The sequence below is a fragment of the Rhinolophus sinicus genome, chromosome 8 (genome assembly GCF_057876585.1).
Source record: "Rhinolophus sinicus isolate RSI-liver-muscle chromosome 8, RSI-T2T, whole genome shotgun sequence".
Taxonomy (NCBI): Eukaryota; Metazoa; Chordata; class Mammalia; order Chiroptera; family Rhinolophidae; genus Rhinolophus; species Rhinolophus sinicus.
In genome coordinates, this window is record NC_142508.1 from 36,103,059 (window position 1) to 36,127,857 (window position 24,799).

At 43.6% G+C, this 24,799-nt stretch overlaps 1 protein-coding gene across 5 annotated transcripts; it reads right to left on the reverse strand.

Moving 5' to 3' along the window:
- Positions 1–106: 106 nt before the first annotated feature.
- Positions 107–15,558, reverse strand: ZNF350 (zinc finger protein 350). Of its 5 annotated transcripts, none has more exons than XM_088800530.1 (5): positions 15,456–15,558; positions 10,323–10,513; positions 5,321–5,447; positions 4,941–5,036; positions 107–1,596 (listed from the first exon to the last, which is right to left on the reverse strand). In XM_088800530.1, exons 2-5 carry the CDS (start codon positions 10,335–10,337, stop codon positions 254–256), a joined length of 1,581 nt encoding a protein of 526 aa, XP_088656656.1. In that variant the 5' UTR covers positions 10,338–10,513; positions 15,456–15,558; the 3' UTR covers positions 107–253. The 5 variants fall into 5 exon arrangements, with proteins under 5 accessions (XP_088656656.1, XP_088656655.1, XP_088656657.1 ...); XM_088800529.1 differs by lacking the exon at positions 15,456–15,558 and adding an exon at positions 15,306–15,449; XM_088800531.1 differs by lacking the exon at positions 15,456–15,558 and adding an exon at positions 15,164–15,279.
- Between the last annotated feature and the right edge of the window lie 9,241 nt (positions 15,559–24,799).

Consider the following 24,799-nt stretch of genomic DNA (forward strand, 5'->3'; position numbering starts at 1 on the left):
ACAAATTATGTTTTAAACATTCACTTATTTCCTCCACTCAATTCTATCATTCCTTTGCCACAACAGAGCAACTGATGCATGTGTCTGAGTTAACATCAGATTATGCTTCCGTATCAATGCATGTATTTAATAGGATATCAGGCTTTCCAAGTCTCAGCATTTCACACTTTTTCTCAGTATTGACTTCTCAGACAGTATGAGTTAGAAACTTTTGCTCAAGCCTTTTACACACAGAATGTCTCTGAGTTTTTTCCTACTGGTTTGCTGTGACATAAAATAAGACGTAATTGATCACTGAAGGCGTGACCACACTCACTGCATTCAGGTTTCTGTCCTGTGCAAATCCTCCTGAGGGTGCACATCTGGCCACAGGCTGGCCCACTATGACTACATTCCTGTTGGCTGGGAACCCACTGATGTTTAATGCTGTGTGAGGGGCCACAGGCGGCACCTGCACAGTCACCGTATTAAGGTTTTTCTCCTGCACAACACTGCTCTGTGATGAGCTATGGCTCTCTGTGAGAGGGTTTTCCATCTTGGCTGAATCTCCACATTTCTCTCTTGTGTGTATCTTCTTATGTTTCACAAGGCAAGACATGTAGGCAAAAGCTTTCCCGCACTCACTGCAGGTATAGGGTCGCTCTCCTGTATGAGTTCTTTGATGGACAATGAGCTTTTGCTTTGTGGTAAAGGCTTTCCCACAGTCACTGCACTCAAAGGGTTTCTCTCCTGTGTGAATTCTTTGATGTTTAATGAGACCTGACTTCTGGGAACAGGATTTTCCACATTCACTGCACACAAAGGGTGTCTTTCCTGTGTGAAATCTCTGATGTGCTATAAGGCACGTCTTCTGGATGAAGCCTTTCCCACATTCATTGCATATATAAGGTTTCTCGCCTGTATGAATTCGCTGGTGTACAATTAGGTTGCCTTTCTGGATGAAGCCTTTCCCACAGTCACTGCATATAAAGGGTTTCTCTCCTGTGTGTGTTTTCTGATGTATATTGAGCCGTGATTTCTTGAGAAAGGCTTTGCCACATTCAGAGCATTTGTAAGGTTTCTCTCCTGTGTGTGTTCTCTGGTGTTCAGTGAGCATGAACTTTCTGGAAAAGGCTTTCCCACACAGACCACACCGATGGGGCTTCTCTCCTGTATGAATAATCTGGTGATCAGTAAGCCAAGACTTTTTCACAAACGCTTTCCCACATTCACTGCAAACATGAGGCCTCTCCATTTTCTGAGTCTTCTGATGCTTGATGAGTTGGGACTTAGTGCTGATGAGTTTTCGGCTTTCTGGGAATTTAACTGCAGTCTGAAATTGTTCACTGTTAGCATGGTGAAAGGACTTCCCATCTCCACTAAGCTCAGCATGGTTCTTTATTTCACAGCTTCTGCTCTGGTTAAGTAAAGTTAAATCTGATTTCATGCTTTTTCCGTGTGAGTCAAACATATCATGATCTTGCCTTAACGTTAAATGGGTTTTGCTTTGATGGACAGAATCTTCAAATGTGTTACATTCATGCCATTGCTCTAGGTTATTCTCCATGCTTTCCTTTTGTAAGTGCTCCAGCAGGTGATCATCATCTTTCCAGATTTCTAGGAAAGAAAACAGTGAATGCTTTCATCATCTTGATTTGGAGGAAAGGTAATTCAAAACAATACTTTGATGTGAGCTGTCTTTTTCAGTGACAACTCTATGACATGAGTGTAAATAAAACTCTATGTTTAATGTTCCGTGTACATTGGTATAAACAGTAATAATGAATAAACACAAATTTGGCTACTTTCCGAATATTGGCTTTGCCAAATGTGCAGAGACTGTAAAACATAAGCACTTTGCTGTAGCAGCAGACCACAGGTGGGAGGCCCTCCTCATCCAAGTGGCTGAGACAAACTCACTCACTCCACATTCCTGACGACCCCTGTGTACGAGGCACAGTGCTAGGATGGGGATAAAAAACAGTCATCCTCATGTTCACGGAACCTACACTGCACTTTGGTAAAACCACTTACAGGGCAAAGACACACAAGGAAAACAGCTGCAGGTTGGGAAAGCGGGGTGGAAGACACAACGGAGAGGGAGAGGGACAGAGGAACTCAGGCCACATTTTGGAAGAAGCCAGGACTCCCTGGTGGATTCACTATTGTGGTTGGCATGGCAGGAGGGGATAATGACACAGCAGAGAGCTCCTTGCACCTCTAACGTAAAATCCAAAACAACTGCTGATTTCCTAACCCTAATGTCCTTTTCCACATATCATCCCCATCACCCTAAATGAGAAGTCCACTCTGCTCTAACCATGGCCAAACGTCTCAGCATCACCCTTCTGTTTCTCTTGCTAACACACAGTATCTACCTCAGTATTACATCCCACCTGCCCTCCTTTATAAATATACCCAAAGCTGGACTAACACCCACCTCTTCCACCGGTCACAGCCACTCACTCTCACACTACAGCTGGAGCCTCCTGCCTGGGCTTCCTGGTCATCCCCTGCCAGCGACTATCTATTTTCTATACAGTAGCCCAAGTGATCTTTTCAACATAAATCATACCACATCAGTCGTCCTCTACTCAAAACTCCCTAGTGGTTTCTGATCTCTTGAGGAGTAAAATCAAGGTCTTGCAATGTCTTTGAAAGGCCCTTATCTGACTTGTTACGCTGACCTCAAGCCACTACTCTGTTGACCTTATCTTCAGTCTTGCCCTCTCTGCTCTATCTCAACAGGCTTGCTAAGGTTCTTCAGACATACTTCCACCTCAGGCCTTTGACTTTTCCAGTTTACTTTGGAACATTCCTCAACCAGGGAACCTACTCACGTCCCTCACCTACATGCTCAAATGTACCTTAACCAAGGAGATGTCTTATTCCTAAAATCGATGCGAAGGCCAACCACTCACTATTCACTTGTGCTGCCTCAATGTTCCATTATAGCCATTTTTAGCCTAAGAATCTTCCCATCAACCTTCATCCGTTTGTTCTTCTCATGCCACGTATTTAATTAAATGTCAAATCTTATCTTCCTGCTATAATAAGTGTCTCCAGAGTGTGAGCAACACTCACCTCTCCACCCATGCCAAAGCAAACCATTCCCTTGGTCATCATGTTTTGCAATAGCCTGCTCCATGGCTTTCCTGCCTGACCCCTGCCCACTATTGTCTACTTTCTACACAGTAGCTAAAGGAATCCTTTGAAAACGTGAATTATTCCATGTCATTCCAACACTCAAGAACTTCTCATGTTTTCTCATCTCATTAGGAGGAAAATCATGATTTCTTGAAATGGATTACAAGGCCCCATGTCACCAACCTTACTCTTCCCTTCCCTTGCTGCAGCTGCCATGTGGCCTCATTTCTATCAAATTCCCAACAGCATGCTCCGCTCCGTCCATGTAAGCTCCTTCATGTTTCTCAAACACATTCCTGTTGTGGACTTTTCAACCTGCCATCCTCTCTACTTGACTCTCTGAACCGAACAGACTACTAACTTCCTTCATCTCATGGCTCAAAGGCACTTATCCGAGAGGTGTTTCCTTCCTAAAAGAGTAGCCCCAGCCCCAGCCACTAGTGTTCCATTTTCCTGACTAAAGTTTTATCACTGCACCTTTCAGCCCCTAGATATATTATTTATTCGTGAATTTCGATTCACTTTTTGACTCCTCCTCTCAGAATGAAAGCTCTTAGTCTATTTGCATGCTTTTTCACATGGCTGTTACCCCCACCCCCAGCATACAGAGCCTATCAAAAAATAATTTTTAAAGAAATAAATCAAGAAGGCAATCCCATGTATGGAACACACTGGAGAGAGTTTAAGAGAGAAGATGGAAATGTATTTCTTTGTGAGCAAGCCGATATCATTTCATGGAGATCACTGAAAAAATATTAATCACAAGTGATGGGTAATGGAGTTGACTGGGACTTAATGTCCTCAGAATATGATGGGAAGAAAATGAAAGTTTTAGGAAACAAATACAGTGGTAACATCTATGATGAACAAGAAGAAAGTTCAAAATTAGTAAATACACAAAGGAATTAAATAGAAGTAGGCAAGAGTTATGGTCTGGTTTAGGCTGAAACAGAGAATGAAGAACATGAAAATATCTTTTCTAGATACAATACATCATGAACAGCAGGCTCCTTTAAAGAAAAGAGCTCTGCGGGTAGGGAACATATGAGGTTAACACCTGTATGGCCCGGATGTAAGAAGCACAGGAGTGAAGAAGAACATGAATTTAAAGGGGTTTCCTGGAGGGAAGATGATTGTAGGTCCTTGCAGTCATTGGGAGCCCAAGAGAGTTGCCATTAAGATGAGTAAATTCTACTCAACTAAAGTCTGTGGTGGATCACAGACAGCAATTTGGGCGTCTCCTGCTGGGAACAGAAAAATCTTTGTTCACCAAAATCAAGAAAACATTGAAGGGATTGGAGATCAGATGACAAAATGAAAACAGTCTTTGAAGAACCTCCGAGTGGCAAAAAAGTCAATCTAAGAGAGAAAGAAAAGTAGACAAAGGCACAGTGAAGACCAGTTTACTTTGGGACACAGCCCCCAAGACAGGGTGGATGTTAGGAGGTGAAGTCACATTACTGGGGCAGGAAGAGAAGTGGTCAGAAGACTGAGGAATTCAGGGATTTCTCCTGGAGCCAGGCCTTGGATGGTGGAAACTCATAGCCAGGGAGGTGGGAGAGTATGAAGAAAGGAAGATATGAGAATCCTACGAAGAAGAAAACTATGCAAACAAAAAAAATCAAGATGCAAACAAAATAAAAGGGAAAAAGGGATATACTTTTCTCTACACTTCTACAAAGACAAAGAGGTCTCCAGTCAGGAGAGACATGCATGGAGGCACTGCTTACCTATCCTCAACCCCCCTCACCTGTGACTCTTCTCTGAATGACTGTGATTTCCACGCCTGTCCCCTTGCTGGTTCTCTCACTCACCTGAATGGGTCCTATAGTGGACTTCATCTCCCATTGTCCATGGTGATTCTCCTCGATCCAACTTGGAGAGCGCATCTGGTTTGCTGGCTTGATACCCTGTTCAAGGAAAATGATAGAAGACTTAGACATACTGAGTTGGGCTTGAGGTTCTGTGAAGACTGCAGAATGCTAGATTTAAAGAGAAAACAATTTTCACACCTACAAAAGCAAAGGCTTTTCTCTCAGGAGGAGGGAGAATACACCCCTTTCTCTGGGGCCAGAGCGGGGACTGAGACTCATGCCACTTCAGAGCATCACAGACACTCCAGACATTTCAGAAGCTGAGACTGGAAAGGCCACTGACTGGGGACCTCTGAGTGACACAGGGGAGCCGTCCTCACCCACTGACACCAGGTTGCTGTAGTTCTCCAACATCACGTCCCGGTATAGGTCCTTCTGCTTGGGGGCCAGGAGCTGCCACTCCTCCCACGTGAAGTCCACAGCCACATCGTCAAATGTCAGGGACTCCTGTAACAACATCGTGCTGTTTAATAGGGTGGTGTCCTTTTGATGATATGGAAGAAATGTTAGTTTTTCTGCTCATTTTCACTTTATAGGCTGGATCTATCTATGAGGTATGATCAAACAATACAGTGAATGTTTAAATAAAAAAAAAAGTATTACATTAAAAGACACATTGCCATTAATCTCCCTCAAACTCTTCTCCCTTGCTTTGAACACACTTATCCCATCGTTGTTACCGTTTTCTGAAGCGGTTCTGGAAGTCCTCTTTCATGAGTGTCTTTAGTTGTGCGGTCATGGCTGCCTCGATGTCCTGAATCATTTTGACTTTGGGGAAGAGCCAGAAGTTGCAAGGTGCCAGAACCATTGAATAAGGTAGATGAGGACACACCGTAATGCTTTATCTGACAGAAATTACCATACCAAAGCCATGTGTGACACAGAGAGTTGTCATGATGGAGGCTGATTTACAGAACACTTTAAAACACACCTTCTCTCAACTGTAGCTCACACCTGACTGACTGCATTGAACTATTTGAAACTTGTCACATACTGTTACTAAGGTTCGACGCGCCGCTTCCCGTATTGAAGATCCCTGCCTTTCCATTGGATGGCATTTGACAGTAGCATTCATCATAATTTTATATCACAACGAAAAAGGCTCCATATCACACATTGCTTCTGGTATAGCTATTTCTGCCAAATAAAAACATTACGGTGTGTCCTCACCCACCCTGTTCACTGGATCTGGCACCATGCGACTTCTGGCTCTTCCCCAAAGTCAAAATGACCCTGAGAGGTAAACGTTTTGAATCAATTCAGGTCATCAAAGCAGCTACAATGGTGCAACTAAAGATACAAAAGAGGATTTCCAGAACTACTTCAGAAAGTGGCAAGAACGATGGGATAAGTGTGTTCAAAGCGAGGGGGAGTATTTTTAGGGGAATTAATGGCAATGTGTCTTTTACTGCAATAATTTTTTTAATTGAAACATTCACCATATTGTTTGGTCACACATCATATAGATTAACTCATTTTATCCACACAACACCTTTGGAGGTAAGTTCCTCATAATTTCATTTTATAGATGAGAAAATTCAGGTGTAGAAAAGCTAAATGATGTGTGCAATGTCACAAAGCTAGCAAGTGGCCCCAGAGCCAGCATTTTCAACATTTGGTTACAATGCCCATAAATTGGAATAGTCATTCTGGAAGGCAATCACACATATCCATTTAAATGTGAGATGAACTAGATTTATCAGGGTGATCACTTCATAAATTATATAAATGTCTAATCACTATGTTGTGCACTGGAAACTAACGTAATATTGTATGTCAACTGTAATTGAAAAAAATTATTTAAAAAACAAAGCAAATAAATGTGAAATGGGCACACCCTCCAAAAATACTGCAACATCTTCATAAAAAGGCATTAACAAGGATGTCCACCACTGCATGGTTTGCAATAATAAAATTACCTAAATGTTCATTAGTAACAGAATAGCCAAAGTATTGCACACATCAGTTAGAGGACACTGCAGCAGGTCAAAACGAGAGAGGGAGACTGGCATGTACTAACATATAACGAATGCAAAGATACTTTAAAGGGACAAAACAAGAACAATAAACATTAGCAGTATGAGTCTTAAAATGACAACAAAAATTACGTCCACACTATAAACAGTCTGGAGGATTCAGATTACACTGATTACCCTGGTTCCTTCAGGAAGAAGGGTCACGTATGAGTTTATTGGTCAGTTAAACTTTATTAATGATGCTTATAGGTTTTTGTACATTGAAAAAAATATACACATATATGTAATATTTTTTAATTTTCATTTTAGATCATCATAGATTATCATATCCAGTTATACAAAATAATGCAGACAGAACACATGTACCCTTCACACAGCTTCCACTAATGGTAACATCTCGCATAACCATACCGTGTTTCCCCAAAAATAAGACCTAGCCAGACAATCAGCTCTAATGCATCTTCTGGAACAAAAATTAATATAAGACCCAGTATTATTTTACTATATTATAATGTCTGTGTACTTAACTATGCAATTTTATCACGTGTGGCTTCACGTGGCCATTGCCATTATCAAGACACAGAACAGTTCCACAATAAGGGTTCCCCATGGCACCCTTTACAACCATATCCGTATTCTTCCTACCCTCACGATCCACCTGGCAACCACCATTTCACTTAAGTCTCAAGACTACAAACTGTGATTCCATTTATATAACATTCCTCAGATGACAAACTTATATAGATAGAGAATATATTTTTTAAAGTTACAGACAACCATCCCCACACCCCCAAGAAAAACAGATGTTTGCTTATGTTCCATCATCATTTCTCAAAATTAAATACTTGGTTTTCTCCTGACCTCCAATACTGTCAAATGCAATTTATTTTTTTCAAGTATCACCACGAACTGCAATTTTATATTGTTAATGTTTTTCAATATCAATGTAGTCACAGGTCCTTGAGTGCTCAAAATATACCAAAGTTGGCAGGTATATTTTTGGATATGACTCCATTCATATAACAAAAAAATAACAAAATAGATGTATATATTTAGGTCTACAAACAGATACATATATACTCATACTTTTGTTAATACATATATAGACAGATTCACACACACATACAGTGACAGGAAATAAATATCACCAAACATTTACAAAAGGGGATTAAGAAGAAAGTGTATGAAGAATAAACTCATGTTTGATATGTGTACTCTGTTGTGATTTCAGTCTCTAAATATATCCTTAAGTCAGTTGTGTAATTAACCAAAATAAAGGCAATCTACGAAAGGTAGATAAGAATTTTGACTTGAACATGGATCCCGAGAGCCAGTCATATTGCAAAGTCTGAGGAAATAATTCCCATAGATCTGCTCTCACTTCAGACACTAGCTGCAAGTTCAGGGGTCCCCAGGATCACCTTTACTTCAGAAGATAAGGCTACAAAATCCAGGGTCCCTATGACACCCTTAGGTGCAATAATTAACTAGAACGACTCCCACAACCAAGGAAAGTGCAACACTTACGACAATAATTTTATTGAAGAGAAAATGATACAAATTAAAATCCGGCAAAGGGAGACAGCCATATGGCAGAGTCTAGGAGGGTACAAAGATAAAGCTTCCAGTCACCCTCTCCCGTGGAGTGTCCTCCCAGTCTTGACAGGTGCAATGTGCAGAGAGTACTGCCAGCCCGGGATGCTAACCAAGCCTTGGTTGTGCAGAGTTTTTACCTGGGCTTGGTCTCCTACTGACCGCATGACTGACCTTTAGTCTCCAGTCCCTTCTAGAAGCCGGGTTAATAATTGTAGCTGGCATTTCCTCCAAAGATTGGAAGTGATACCACATGACCCAAAGCCCCATCATAAATCACATTTTAGACTGTCAGTGGTCATAGCACCCAGGCAAACAAAGACACTTCTATCAGGCAAAGCATTCCAGGGACCTAGAGATCACCTCCAGTAGCTGAGGGCCAAAGCCAGACCTCTCTTTACATAAGATCATGTCTTCACTACAAAATGAGGAAGGACTCTGCATTTTCTAGCAAGAGGGGAAGTTCTGGAGCAAATCCTGTAGATGCCACCAACTCAGGTCCTTACCAGACAACAGTACCTTCAACTCGATTTCTAAGTCTTCATTCAAACACGAGTTCAGCTACCTGCTCATTGAGAACCGTTTAAAAGTGCAGAATCCTTCCACTTTCCTAGGATGTTCAGGTTGTATTCCTGGATAAAACCAGACCGCCCCAAGGTTCAAGTCACCTTGTGTTGGTTCCGTTTTCACTGAGTTCTATGAGTCTATTCCTACCGGGGCCTATGAGGTATCTATCATTTCAGAAACAGCCAGAGGAAATCTGCTTCTACATTTATGAGGAGGCTACTGGTAAGGACACCATCCACCACATCACCTCCAGGAAGAACCGTGAAAGAAATTTCCTGAGACCACAGGGCCCTGACACACAGGCATCATCCCAGGAAATCATCTGCTTTCTCCTCAAAACCGGTCCGGGCTGGCCCAGTGGCTCAGGCGGTTAGAGCTCCGTGCTCCTAACTCCGAAGGCTGCAAGTTCGATTCCCACATGGGCCAGTGGGCTCTCAACCACAAGGTTGCCAGTTCGATTCCTCGAGTCCTGCAAGGGATGGTGGGCAGCGCCCCTTGCAACTATGATTGAACACAGCACTTTGAGCTGAGCTGCCGCTGAGCTCCCGGATGGCTCAGTTGGTTGGAGCGCATCCTCTCAACCACAAGGTTGCCAGTTCGATTCCTCGACTCCCGCAAGGGATGGTGGGCTGTGCCCCCTGCAACTAGAAAAACGGCAACTGGATCTGGAGCTGAGCTGCGCCCTCCACAACTAAGACTGAAAGGACAACAACTTGAAGCTGAACAGCACCCTCCACAACTAAGATTGAAAGGACAACAACTTGACTTGGAAAAAAGGCCTGGAAGTACACACTGTTCCCCAATAAAGTCCTGTTCCCCTTCCCCAATAAAAAATCTTAAAAACAAACAAAAAAAAAACCAGTCCATACCAGTAGATGATAATGATTCTCTGATAATGATTCTCTGTGGGGCTGGCTGTTAGAGATATGGGTATCAGCTGACAGCTAATAGAACCTGCACGACCCTCCAGCCATGCATTATCTCCTACTGTCAGCAACTTAGTGTGACTCCTGTGAAGTGTACTCCTCATCTTACTTTGCCTGATGTTGAGTTAAAAACTAAGTTTATTCTTCCCAAGACCCAGCTTTTCAAAATTTATACTTCTCAGATTAACAAGAGTGGTTTTTATAGGCCTCTACAAATCCATCAAGGAACAAAGGAATGAATAAAACAAACCCAAAGTCACCTGGCCCTGAAGCATTTTCTTCTGTTTTCTGAAAACAACTGGCAATGGGGAGGCTCTGTCTTGGTACCTTCTGGAACCACTCCAAATTTCCGTCTAGAAATCTGTCGTCAGTCAGGTGTGTCCCTGGAAATGCTGACACCCAATCCTGTAACTTCTTTCAGTTGATTCTTTTGCTCCTAGGGAGTCAGGACCTGTGGGTTAAGGAGAAAATTCTATTTGAGTGGTACATTTCTGCTGGGCCCAGATGCTACATTGCTCCTGAGCGCTCACCTTCACACATTGTCCACAGTATTGCTAAGTGTCCTTTTATTTGGTGTTCTGGAAGAATTTATTCTTCTGGCCAAGAAAGCCTTAGTTTCTAACTGTGAGGGAGTATTCCTTTGTTCTGTGGAGTTTAAGTGGAGTGACTGTCAAAGGGGACCTGGGAAATAAATCCATCCCCACACCATGCCTCAGGAGCAGGTGAACCTCAGGCAGATCAGTCACACACAAGACACGACCTATAAAGAGACAACCTGGGCACCATTTTCCATTAAACCTTGTGTGCTCAGGGGCCTCTTCAAATGCTTTTGTACACCCCGTACCTGCACCCATTTCAGTCTGAAAACCAATGCACTGGGCGAGCCATCAGCATTGCCTTATAAGCAATGATGATATCTTAGAGGGTTTTAAATACATAGAAAACAAATGATATTGTGAATAATTTCGAAAGTGGTAAATGAAGTTGAAGTGCTCTAAGACCCCTGTATTGTGGGAGAAGAGTGTAAAAGTACTAATTAATATAAGAATTCAACAAAGAAAGGTTCCTTGCTGTATGTGATCTCTAGTGTCAGGATGAAAACTAACAATTGTCTTAAAGTACATAATTTCTGTGCTAATAGAAGGAGGAAATGTAACAAGAAAATCATCCAAAACAAAGCCAACAAAAAAGAGAATAAGGTTCAGAGAACAGTGGGGTAAATACAATGCAATTAGATGACTGTTTTAAAACAAAGCATACTAAGAATCATATTAAATATAAAATGAACAAGGAGTCCAGTTAATTACGTTAAATACAAATGCCTCAAAACTGTCACACTGGATTAAAATTTAAAACCGAATAACATACTATTATAGGTGACATGTCTGAAACATAATGATAAGGAAAGCTTGAGAATAAAAGGTTAGAAAAAGATACACCATGAAAAGAGTAACCACAGATTATCTGGTGTAACGATATTCTCACATAAAATGGACCAGACAGCCCAAAAATTACTACAGAGAAAGAGAAACAATGCTCACTGGTAAGAAGTTCAATTCACCACATTATAAAAATTTGCAAATTCTATGCACCTAACAAGCTAGACTTGAAACGTATACAGTAAAAATGGACCAAAAAACAAGAAACAAATCCAGACTAATAGATTTCAACACACCTTTCGCAGTAACTGACCGAATAGGCCATCAACAAACAAAATAAAATTTATAAGCAGTATCATTTTAAAGAAAAGCAAAAATACTTGTTAAGTGGGACGAAATCTTGAGAGAAATTTTAACAGACTTAAATGGAATGATGGACTAGGAAGATGACTTAGAAAACCAAGCACTTTAAAGATGTCGTATCTCCCAAATGTACATATAGATCCAATTGAAATTCTAAACTAACAGCTATATATGCACCTTAAAAAAACGTTGGGAAGATTTGCTCTATCAGTTACAAGGGTTGAAAGTTATTTTAATTATGACAGTGTAATGTTAGCACAATAATACACAAATAGGCCAAAGGAACAATACAAAATGCCTATAAACAGACTCATGGGTATATAGCGACTTGACACAGATAACACAGATAGCAGAGAAGAGGGTAAGGATGTGTTTAAAAAATAGTGTTGGGACAATCAGGTATCCATGCTGGGGCATGGAGGGATGGGGAGAAGAAGGTTGAACCCCACCTCACAACATACACAAAAATCATTTGGGGGAAAACTCTCAATCTCAAAGGGAGGGGCAAATCAATAAAACTTTAAGATGGGGCCGGCCTGGTGGCTCAGGTGATTGGATCCGTGCTCCTAATGCCGAAGGCTGCTGATTCGATTCCCACATGGGCCAGTGGGCTCTCCACCACAAGGCTGCTGGTTCGATTACACAACACCTACAAGAGATGGTGGGCTGCGCCCCCTGTAACTAACAATGGCAACTGGACCTGGAGCTGAGCTGCGCCCTCCACAACTTAGATTGAAAGAACAACAACTTGACTTGGAAAAAGTCCTGGAAGTACACACTGTTCCCCAATAAAGTCCTGTTCCCCTTCCCCAATAAAATCTTTAAAAAACAAAACAAAACTAAAACTTTAAGATGAAAATACAAGAGACTCTCACAATGATATTAAGGTATGGAAAGATACTTTAAACAGGCCACGTTAAGCACACTATAAAGCAAACTACATTGTGCTGGAGGAACTGTAAATGATACAACCATTCTGGAAACATTTTGACATCATCTCTTTAGACTGAAGTTGTACATTCCCTAAAACACAGCAATTTCGCTCTGAGGTATACATGCAAGCTATACGCCTCTCCCCAAAAAGGGCATCTTTGAACCAGAAGACATGTACAAGAATTTTCATAGCAGCAGTAGTCATAACAATCCAAACTGCAAACAATACGAGTTTAATTAACAGTAGGATAAACTGACATACACTCAGACTATGGAATGCTACAGGGAAAATACAACTTGGGCCAGCTTGCAAGCTAAGAATGCTTTTTGCATTTTTAAAGGATGATGAAACAAAAACATCTTTTTGGGAAGCATATGTGAGAGACCCCTGTGGCCTGCAATTCCTAAAATATTTACTGTGTAAACATTATAGAATAGGTTTGTGTGTTACAGAGCAAATGAAATACTTTTATGTGCAAAAATATCAATGATTTACAAGCATTGAGTAAAAGAAGACTGACATTAAAAAAAACGCATGTTACACAGTTAGAAATAGGCACAACTAAATAAAGATTAGCAATGATTAATTATATGGTAAAACTGTACAGACAAGCGTTAAAGGTCTTGGTATTGAGAGTACAGGATGGTAATTACCGTTCAGTGTGAGGATGTAATATAATTGGGATGGGGCTCACAGAACACCATTGGGGTGCTAGCAGTGTTGTTTCTTGACTGGGGCAAGAAAAATAGATAGATAGATATGTATATATTTACATATATAACAGTATGAAATTTTGTGTATATGTATTTATAGGATGTACTTAACATTTTATATATTTATATTGTTATATATTTTTATATTTATATTTTATGTTATTTGTATAAAATACATATTATATATATATATTTATATATAATTTATATATTTATATAAAATGTATGTAAACAGTACATATATACATATATGTAAATATTGCTTTCATACTGATTAACTTGTAGAGCTTTGAAATTAACAAATAAATGCAAGAGTTAAACAATACCAAAAGCTTATCCTTTAAAAAGATGAATAAAATATATGCATTTGTAGTGAGACAGAACGAAAGAAAACTCATGCAAATAAAGTATATAAGGAATTAATGGGATACATAAATTTCATTAAATAGACTTGTTTAGTCTTGAACACTGTGAACATTTTTATGTCATTAAATTTGAAATCCTGAATGAATTCATAATTTGCTGTTCTTACCCTCTCAGACACTGTTCACTCCAGACAACAGAACAGGTGAATGTTCTAGGTAGGCAACAGGACAGAGATGTTCACTACCACCCCACTTTCCTACTTTGTATTGCAGATTTGAGCCAAAGCATTGAAATAAGAATAAATTATAAACATCAGAAAGTAGGACAGAAAATTAAGGTTATATTCAGACAACATCATCATCCACATGGAAAAAGAGATTCAACAATTTTTTTTTTTTAAGAGAAAATGCTCCCCCAGAAACCACTAACAGATTTTCACATAAGACATAGCTAGATGGAAATGCACCATACACCTAAGCTCATTTCACAGAAATTCAAACACTAGCAATTGGAACTGGAACCACTAGGATTGGCTAAGATCGACCAAGACTTACTAATAAACTGGGATATCAGTCACCTTGCCAGAAGGATGACTGATAAACAACATGGAGTTTCTGTTAGCAAAGAAGAAAGTGTGAGTGTGTGTCAGGCAGGTAAGCAACTGTGTCCGCCGCTGTAGTATTAAGAGGTGAGTGCGGGCATTGGCAAACGTTTTCTGCAAGGGGATAGATAGTATATATTTTCGACTTTGAGGGCCGTAAGACTCAGTTCTGCCTTTGCTGCGAAAGTAGCCACAGATGAGTAACCGATGGGCACGGCTGAATTAGTGTCTCTGTCTGCGGTTAGTCAACCCCTGGATAAAAGGCTAAAAAACATAGGTTTTCTAACTACCTGCCTAGTGCTGCACCGCTTTTTCTGAGTTACCGTGTAAGCAAATGAGGGGGATGTGGGTGAAATATGTCTCACATTTGAACCAGAAAACATGTACAAGAATTTTCATAGCTGCATTATTCATAACAATCCAAACTGCAAACAATACAACTATAATTAACAGGAGGGGAAACTGCCATACACTCAAACTGTGGAATGCTATGGATTCCGTTCCGCCTGCAGCAGCCGAGGTCAGAACCTCAACCCAACCACCAGCCCGGGGTCCTAGGTGTCCAAAGCTTCCGCCTCACAATTCTCGTTGGACCACAGACACTGATCATACACACCCTTATCTATCCCAAACCTGGACCAGATACCCCCATATAATGACATCCACCCCGACCCCGGCATCACTGAGCGGTATATTAAATCCCCAAACTGAACCTGACACCGCGATCAATCTAAATGCCACCTACATCCGTTAGAGTGACCCGCGAAGACCCTGACATTTGGGACAGAGGGTCGTTGACCTCTACAGACCGTTAACCGTCTAATGATCCCAAAGGCGTCCTAACAATAAGCAGGCGTGTCACACCCCACTGGGCTCCTCCCCATTACCTTGGCGCTCCTCCCATCCGATCCAGCGATAATTCCACAGGTCCAACTACACCACTTCCACCCTGTGACGTCATGTACCCTGTGAGAGACAATCCTCCCGTAAGACAAAAATTTTTTTAGAAACTTCAAAGGACAAATGCACACACTGACCTGATTTCTCCCGCCCACCAGGAGAGTCCAAACGTAACACTTCCGCGAACTGCTTCTGCTTTTGGAAACGTCGCCACGATATGTCGTCTGCCTACGGTGGCCAAGGAGGCTCTGAGGCATTTAAAGAAACGCCAACTGGATTACCGTAATGTCCCCGGTGGCAACATGTCCGCGCCCAGGTTGCTGTGGCGCCATAGGGGCCGCCATGTTGGGAGACCTGACTGACGTACACAAGGCAAAGGGGCGTGTTTGGTGCCAGTAGCCAGAACTAGCGGGAAGATGGGAAGCCACTGAAATGATCTAGTGTCCTGGCACTTCGCCTCTTGTGGAAAATAAGTAGATTTTTAGAGACTCGAGCTCCGCGACGCAAATTTGGAGCGAGCAAAATTGTGTTCGTTCGGCGGGCTGGGCAGAGAAGTCACATGGCCGTGGCCTTTATTTTACACTTTGTATACAAAAAAAAAAAGTTTTGAAACGTGCAAGAGTTCAGGTGTCAGTATAGCAGCAGAGAACGAACTCCTGGAAAGAGAAAAGGTCATACATCCGCTAAACGGACACCCACAGGAAACGGCTGACGGAAAATTTCTTGCAGTGGTGGTTTATAAGAACAGAAAAAGTTTTTCAAGAACTGGTACTGTGTGATGCTAGCCATCACCAACGAGGGGGAAAGGGCTGCTGGGACAAGTCTCAATTGTCAATGGGATGGGGGTCTCGGGAAACGGTCACTAAAAGTGAGGCCAGTAAATGATGAGAAAGGCACTATCAAAATTGAGAATCCAAAAATATTAAGATCAATAGCTTTTGTCCCAAAATAATCCAATGGAGTTAGTCTTTTCAACAAAAGGTACTGGTATAATTGTATATATATTTGCAGAAAAATAAATTAAGACCCTTGATTCTAACCACAAACAAAAATGAACTCAAAATTTGTCACAGACATAAATATAAGAGCTAACAGTATAAAACTTAGAAAAGCAAACAGGAGAGATTCTTTCTGAACCTGAGTTAGGCAAAGCGTTATTAAACAACACAGTAAAGGGTGAGCCATAAAATAAAAAATAATAAATTGGACTTAATTAAAATAGTACTTCTAAGCACAACACTTAAGAAAGTGAATAGTGTTATAAAAAATTCATACAACTCAACACCAAAAAAACAAACAACCCAACTACAAAATGGGCAGAGGACCTGAATAAACATTTCTCCAAAGAGGACATACAGATGGCCAATAGACATATGAAAAGATGCTCAACGTCACTGATCATCAGATAAATGCAAATAAAAACCACAATGAGATACCACCTCACTCCTGTCAGAATAGCTATCATCAATAAATAAACAAAAAAGTGTTGGCAAAGATATGGAGAAAAGGGAACCCTTGAGTTTTGTTGGTGGGATTGCAGATTGGTGCAGCCACTATGGAAATCAGTATGGAGGTATCTCAAAACACTAGAAATGGAACTACCTTATGACCCAGCAATTCCACTCTTAGGTATCTATCCAGAGAAATCCAAGACACTAATTCGAAAAAATATATGCACCTCTATATTTACTGCAGTGCTATTCACAATAGCCAAGACATGGAAACAACTGAAATGTCCATCAATACATGATTGAATAAAGACACTGTGGTACATTTATACAATAGAGTATTACTCTGCCATAAAAAAGAATGAAAACTTACAATTTGCAACAACATGGATGGACCTAGAGAATATTATGCTAAGTGAAATAAGTCAGTTTGAGAAAAACAAATACCGTATGATCTCATTTATATGTGGAATCTAAAGAACAGAATAAACAAGTAGGGCAACTGGATAGCTCAGTTGGTTAGAGTGCAAGCTCTGAGCAACAGTGCTGCCGGTTCAATTCCCACATGGGCCATTGAGCCACTCCCCCAACAACTAGATTGAAAAATGGCGACTGGAATTGGAGGTGAGCTGCACCCTCCTCAACTAAGATTGAAAGGACAACTTGACTTGGAGCTGGTGGGTCCTGGGAAAAAACACACTGTTCCCCCAATAAAGTCCTGTTCCCCTTCCCCAATAAAAAAATGTTAAAAAAAATAAATAAGTAAACAAAACAGAAATAGAATCAGAGATACAGAGAAAAAACTCATAGTTGCTAGATGGAGGGCGTTGGGGGATGGGTGTGAAGGCAAAGGGATTAGAAAGTGCAAATGATAGTCACAAAAGAGTCATGGAAATGTGAAATACAATATGGGGAATATAATCAATAATGTTGTAAAGATTGTGTAGGGTGTCAGATGGGCACTGGACTTATTGGGGGGAATCACTTCATAGATTGTGCAGATGCCTCGCTGCACTGTACAGCTGAAGCTGATGTAGAATAATATTGAATATCAACTATAATTTATATATACATATATATAGTAAAGGATATATATATATATATATATCCTTCATATAGGAGATATATATATATATATATATATATATATATATATATATATATATATATGGACACTTTGGTCAATGTGGAGACAGAGTCCCAGAGACCAGTTTCCAGGCTCTCAGCCTCACCTGAGGAGGTGATGCCTCGGGTGGTGAATGACCATCGACTGTGATTGGTTGGCCGTCAGCTGTAACTGGTTAGCCAATTGGCTACTGATGTAACTGCTGGGACTGCGTTGATTGGTTGGCTGATTGGCAGGCAGAGAAGTGAATGGCGGAGTGTAGATCGTGTGGATCCTACTTCATGTGACTCACCCAGCGCCAGCGAGAATATAGTGGTATGACTCCCCTATGTATGTGCTCTATGGGTGGTCCATTTTGGCCTCACCATGTCCTGCGTTCTTATGTGGGGAGTGGGACCAGAGACCCCGCATGACACCCTGCATGACAAGTGGCACAGACAGCAGGGTTTCTGGCCAGGTAGGAATGGTGTCTCACACTGGGCAGGAGGACGTGTGGCCCCCACACAGTGTGTGGTGCCCAGTGGCCACTGTTCTCAGAAATTGGACCCCCGAGTAGGGGTTGGAGGACATGGATGGCTCTCCGGCCTGTGTGGAGAGGTCCCTGCCAGTTCTAGCTGAGCGGTTGTCAGAGGAGGCCAAGGGTACAGCCGGCCATGTGGGCTGGATGTTCCTCACTGCCTTGCGTCATCACATGTAGGATAGGCTTAATGAAATAGCTCAGATGCCAGAAAAGCAGCCCCGGGGGGAGGCACTGGAAGCTCTGGACCGCCAGTTGGAGGAGGTTCTCACCATAGTGCATCATAACTTGGAGGAAGCGCTTGCTGGAATAGCCCAGGGGTGGGACCAGGTGTCCAGGTGGGGGGGTGGGTAGGAAGCTCAGCTCTGCTTGTTAGAGGATGAGACCCACAGTGGAGACTCTGAGGCAGAGGAGGACGATGCGAGTGGAGACAATATAGCTCCCACCACCAAGCCAGGCCCATCTTGAAACAAAAGGTAAAGCATGAGCCACCTTTGGGCCCCAGGGGTATTGCTGCTGGCAACCCAGCTGTGACTGAGTTCACAACCTACACCCCTTACACTCGCACTGAGTTGCAGGAGCTGGGGAGGCAGTGCCGACAGTGCCCTGGAAAGCCGATCTCAGCTTGGCTGCTACATTTATGGGATGAGGGAGCAGACAGCATTCTCTGCTCCCCAGGTGAAATGGAAAAGCTAGTCTCTGTGACAGTGCATCTATCCTTGCGATAAAGGTTACAGAATTGCCATAGGTTGGCCCAAGACCAGGGCAACCACACTCTAATGGAGTGGCTCACTGCTGCGGTACGCATGGGGGAGAGGCTGGCAAGCTGCCAGACACTGTGAGTAAATGGCAATCATATACTGAACTTACTCAAATCATCCATGAAATGGGTATGAGACATGCTACGTTCAACCGTAATATGCGGGGCTGGATGACAAGCGTTTTACAACCAGCCTGAGAGATCTGGTTTTGGATACTGCCCCTGCAAGTGCTTTAGGATCCTTGGATGCCATTCTTACGCCCTATGTGGGGCGGCAGATCCACGAAGTTACCATTGCCATGACCACCCTGGGGGATGTTGAAAGCTGGAGGCAAAGGAAGGTAAGACTGGAGGTCCGAGAAGTTAAGGCCTGGAAACCCAAGTCAAATGTAAGGGGGCGAGGTCGTGGGCCTCAGAGAGTAACACGCATGCAGATGTGGCATGATCTCGTGGCAGCAGGGGTCGATGGGGAAAAAATAGACCTACAATCCAATGCAATCTTGTTGGAACTAGAAACAGTTGTGTTTGGAACAGCAATTCCGGCAAAGCCTAAAGGAGAAGTCAGGGAAAGTGAGACCAGTATCCCTCCAGGACATCATGCAGCCGCTTAAGGCCAACTCCTTTCAGCTTGATTAGGGGGCGGGGGGGACCAGAGACCCCACGTGGAACTGTCCATACATTGGTCCGCTGCTAATGTGCAGAGGGTTTTGGCCCTAGTTGACACTGGTGCAGACTTGCAGTCTTGTTTATGGGAACCCAGAACTGTTCCCCAGACCAGCAATGTGCATTGATGGCTACAGGGGAAAGACTGTGACTGTAAAAGCTGTTTCCTTACCACTGGGTATAGGAAGGCTTCCCCCTTGTACCTACAAGGTGTATGTCTCCCCCGTTCCGGAGTATATTCTAGGGGTGGACGTGCTACATGGCCTCAGCTTACAGACGTCGGGTGGAGAGTTCCGTCTCCGGATCCGGGTGGTGAAAGCTGTGACACGCGGGCATGCTCACCACCCTCCTCAAGTGTTGCTGCAGCCCTGGCGCATTGTTACAGTGCGACAGTACCACCTGCCAGGAGGACAGGAGGAGATTGGTCGTACAATATTGGAATTGGAGAAGGCACATATTGTGAGGCCAACGCGCAGTCCCTTTAACTCCCCAGTATGGCCTGTCAAGAAGCCAGATGGGACCTGGCGAATGACTGTGGACCATAAGGAGTTAAATAACGTGACGCCACCTTTGCACGCGGCGGTGCCTTCAATACATGATTTAATGGATTGTCTGACTGTCCGCCTGGGAACATACCACTATGTAGTGGACTTGGCAAATGCTTTTTTCTCCACTGACATTGCACCCGAGTGTCAAGAGCAGTTTGCTTTTACTGGGGACGGGTGGCAGTGGACTTTTCAAGTCCTTCCGCAAAGATACTTGCACAGCCCCACTATCTGCCATGGGCTCGTATCCCAGGACTTGACACAGTGGGATCACTCATCCTCTGTGGCCTTGTTTTCACTATGTTGATATTTTGCTAACATCTGATTCTCTTTCAGATTTAGAGCAAGCAGCTCCCTCTCTTCTCCGCCACCTGAAGTTGTGTGACTGGGCATTGAACTAGGAAAAGGTCCAAGGTGCTGGCTTATCCGTCAAGTTTTTGGGTGTTGTGTGGTCGGGTAAGACAAAGGTCATACCTGAGGCGATTATTGACAAAATACAAGCTTTTCCCCAGCTGACGTATTTGGGTCTGCTGTGGTATTGGAGGGCATTTGCACCCCATTTAGCATTTGTACCCCATTTAGCATTTGTGCATTTGTACCCCATTTAGCATTTGTGCAAATTGGAGTACAAATGCCAAGGCCATTGTAAAACATGATAAAAAGGGGGCCTCATGGGATTGGACTGTTGCAACCTGCACAACACAAGCCGTGGGAAGGCGAGGGAGGCGGCGAGGGTTAAACTATCATAAAGAGACAGAGACTCAAATACAGTTAAATCACAGACGACTGAGGGACTCGCAGCCTCAAGGGACTGGAGCCCCAAATCGGGTCATGGTGGATATTTATTGATTTTTTACAATAAGCATCACAAGATGAAAGGCAGGGTCCACGAAATTCTCACACCACACCATAAAAATTCTTCCAATTCCCAGATATCTGTCCCAAAGCAACCGATGCTCATTGTCCCCAGGCGACTAAGGTGAGTGTGTTCAACCCCCTGGGGAAGCAAGTCTCACAAGGTAAAACCATCCCATGAGCTAAGCGGGAAGAGCGATATCTTATCACTCTAAGAAGTCCTTTGCACAGCAGAGTACAGGACAACAATTGGGGCAGGCATCAGCAGCTTCCCATAATGGTGAGGAGGAGGGGTATGGCTACCTCCTGACTTTTATTGTGTTAACTCATGGGGGTCCCAATGGGGTCCCGTCTGGCTTAAGTCGTTCCTCCCATGAGGAAATATTACTCTTCTTTGACTGCAGACCCAGCTTACAAGGACCAAATAGGGAGACTTAGGATAAATGAACTCAACCCCAAAGAGGGACAGTCCCGCAGAGTCTTCTTTCCCTAAGGAAAGATTGGAGGGGACAAACGGCTAGGCTGCTGTGTGACCACATTGGACAGATGCTATAGAGCAAGGGCTTTGTTGCCACCAAATGGGCAGTGCAGCAGGCACAGGTTCTGCAAGTAGTAGACCCTGGCTGCCCATTTGAACTTGATGTTCACGTAACCCAAGAGGGGTACAGTTGGGGCCTCTGGCAACAGAGAGCGTCTCCAGTCGCTGGTGGGATTTTGGTCCCGATTGTGGAAAGGAGCAGAGGTCCGCTACTCTCTAATAGAGAAAGAGCTGGCTGCTGTGTACGCAGCCCTCACCACGAGCCATCACAGGAATGGCACAGGTGTTGGTTCGGACAACCTATCCCAACCAGGGGTGGGTTGGTACGTGGACCCAGGGACCCAAAATGGGGGTAGCATAGACCACCAGCCTCACCAAGTGGGGTGCCTACTTGGAGCAACGTAGCACCCTTATTTCAAGCCCTTTGCGCACAGAGCTACAACAGGTCCTGGGGCCTATGGATCTTGTAGCCCAAGCTGAGCCAAGCGCTCTGCCTAGAGGGGAGGACTTGGAGCCTTCGCCCTACAGAGGACATCCTCCAGTACCTGAAGATGCCTGGTTTACTGATGGATCTAGCAGAGGAGCTGCAGCCATTTGGACGGCTATTGGTGTGCAGCCCAAAACAGACACCATTTAGTTTGATACTGGGATGGGCCAGAGTAGCCAGTGGACTGAATTACGGGCTGTGTGGATGGTAATCAGCCACGAGCCTGGGCCCCTAGTTATTTGCACTGACAGCTGGGTGGTGTTCCGGGGCCTAACGTTGTGGCTCCCTACATGGAAACACCAAAACTGGTTGGTGGGACACCGTCCACTGTGGGGTCAAGCCATGTGGCAGGACCTCTGGGACCTAGGGCAGAAAAAGGAGGTGACCCTAATGCATGTCACAGGTCACTCCCCCTTAGTGTCCCCAGGTAATAATGAAGCAGATGGCCTAGCATAGTTCCGATGGTTAGAACGGGCCCCTGCCACTGATGTAGTCCATTGGTTGCATAGGAAATTGCAGCACGCTGGAGCCGAACCATGTGGCAGGTGAGCAGACACTGGGGTCTACCTTTGAAATGGCAAGAGATAGCAGATGCATGCTATGACTGTGCCGTCTGTGCTCAGGACAGCCCCCAAAGATGGAGGATCCCCTGGGAGACACAGCAGATTATTCGAGGGAGGGTGCTGGCAAGTAGATTACATTGGACCCCTACTCACTAGCTGGCAAGTGGATTACATTGGACCCCTACCTAAGGCCCGCAATGCGATGTATGCATTCACAGCAGTGGACACTGCTACGGGGTTAATGTTTGCTTGGCCCTGTCCAGCTGCGGATCAGCGGCATACAGTGGTCGCTCTTACACAGCTGTGCGCCTTCTATGGGCGCCCCCAAGTCATTGAAAGTGACAGGGATACCCATTTTACAGGGCAATAAGTGCAGCGCAGAGTTACCAGGATGGATGTGCAATGGTTGTTTCATACCCCATACAATCCACAAGCAGCTGGCATGATTGAATGCTACAACAGACTTTTGAAGCAAGGCCTCCTGGTGTCAAAACACCCTCCCACGATGTGAGACTGGGCCTCGCCTCTGTGGGACGTCTTGAGAGTCCTGAATGAGAGACCACAGAAATGAGGGCCTGCACCAGTAGAAGCTCTGCTACATCGAACGGCCGCTCCCATTCAGTTACAGGTTACCACAAGTGAGACTGTTAAAGCCAGGCTACAACAGAAATGGAAACATTTTGCTGCCAGCACCCACATGCTTGAAAGCAGGGGAACGGCAGCAATGGACTTGGCCCTGGTGGGTCAAAAGCCCCCACTGTCGGTGTTTGGGCCTGATAGCCCCATGGGGAACTGGTCTGACCCATGATTTACAAGTGACACCCGGGGTGGTGGCCCAGTGGCCACTGCAAGTGACTGTGGTATATGGAGGTCCCGATGCCAGGATGATTTTGCAGGGAACTCATGTGCTCTCACTATAGCCTATTATGGGGTCTCCTGTTCTGTTACATGTTGAAACTGCGCAAGGGACCCCAAGCACTGTCATAAAAGTCTCGTACCACAAACCGGGAAAGGTGCCAGTGGCAGTGACCCTCCTTTCCCAGGACAAAAAGCTAGCATGTATCCTTCCAGATGGAAGGGATTTGCCATTGTTGGTTACTAAGACTGCTATTTCTTTCCGCCCATAGGTGCCTATAGGCTAATACGGCACAGGGCCCCTCACGGAAGATGCTTGTCTTGTAGATTTTGAGGCGAGACCCTGGAGGGGTGGAGTGTGGGGACAGAGTCCCAGAGAGCAGTTTCCAGGCTCTCAGCCTTGCCTGGGAAGGTGATGCCTCGGGTGGTGAATGACCATCAGCTGTGATTGGTTGGCCGTCAGCTGTAACCGGTTAGCCAATTGGCTACTGATGTAACTGCCGGGACTGCGTTGATTGGTTGGCTGGTTGGCAGACAGAGAAGTGAATGGAGGATTGCGGATCGTGTGGATCCTACTTCATGTGTATCACCCGGCCGCCAGAGAGAATATAGTGGTCTGACTCCCCTATCTATAGCTCCATGGGTGTTCCTTTTTAGCCTCACCATATCCTGCATTCTTATGTGGAGTGTGGGACCAGAGACCCTGCATGACAGTCAACATTGCGCAGTCAGTAATTCACCATAATCAGAAGTGTCTGGATGCTGATGGTAACCACTTTGAGCACCTCTTGTAATTGCAGAAGTCAAATGTGACTTGTATTCATCTTTTGTTATTGGTATATATTGAGTATTACAATTTTAATACAGTTTTCCTTTCTTAAAATGTGTATACTTTTTTTGGCACCCTCTATATATGTAAACATTTCATAAATATGGAAATGTTTATAATGAGAAACTAAGTGATAAAACTAAATTATCCCTGTTTTTTCCAGTTTTATTGAGATATAATTTATATAGATTAGACCTATTTCTTTAAGACTTTTATTAAAATACAGCTAACATAATATTATATTAGCTTCAGGTGTATGTCATAGTTATTCAACAGTACCCCCCAGGGTAATAAC

Excerpts from the sequence above, each read along its gene's own strand:
- ZNF350 (XM_088800530.1), bottom strand. Across the intron at positions 5,037-5,320 it reads CAGCAACCTGGTGTCAGTGG|GGTATCAAGCCAGCAAACCA; the intron begins GTGAGGACGGCT and ends TTCCTTGAACAG. Across the intron at positions 1,597-4,940 it reads CCACTATAGGACCCATTCAG|AAATCTGGAAAGATGATGAT; the intron begins GTGAGTGAGAGA and ends TTTCTTTCCTAG.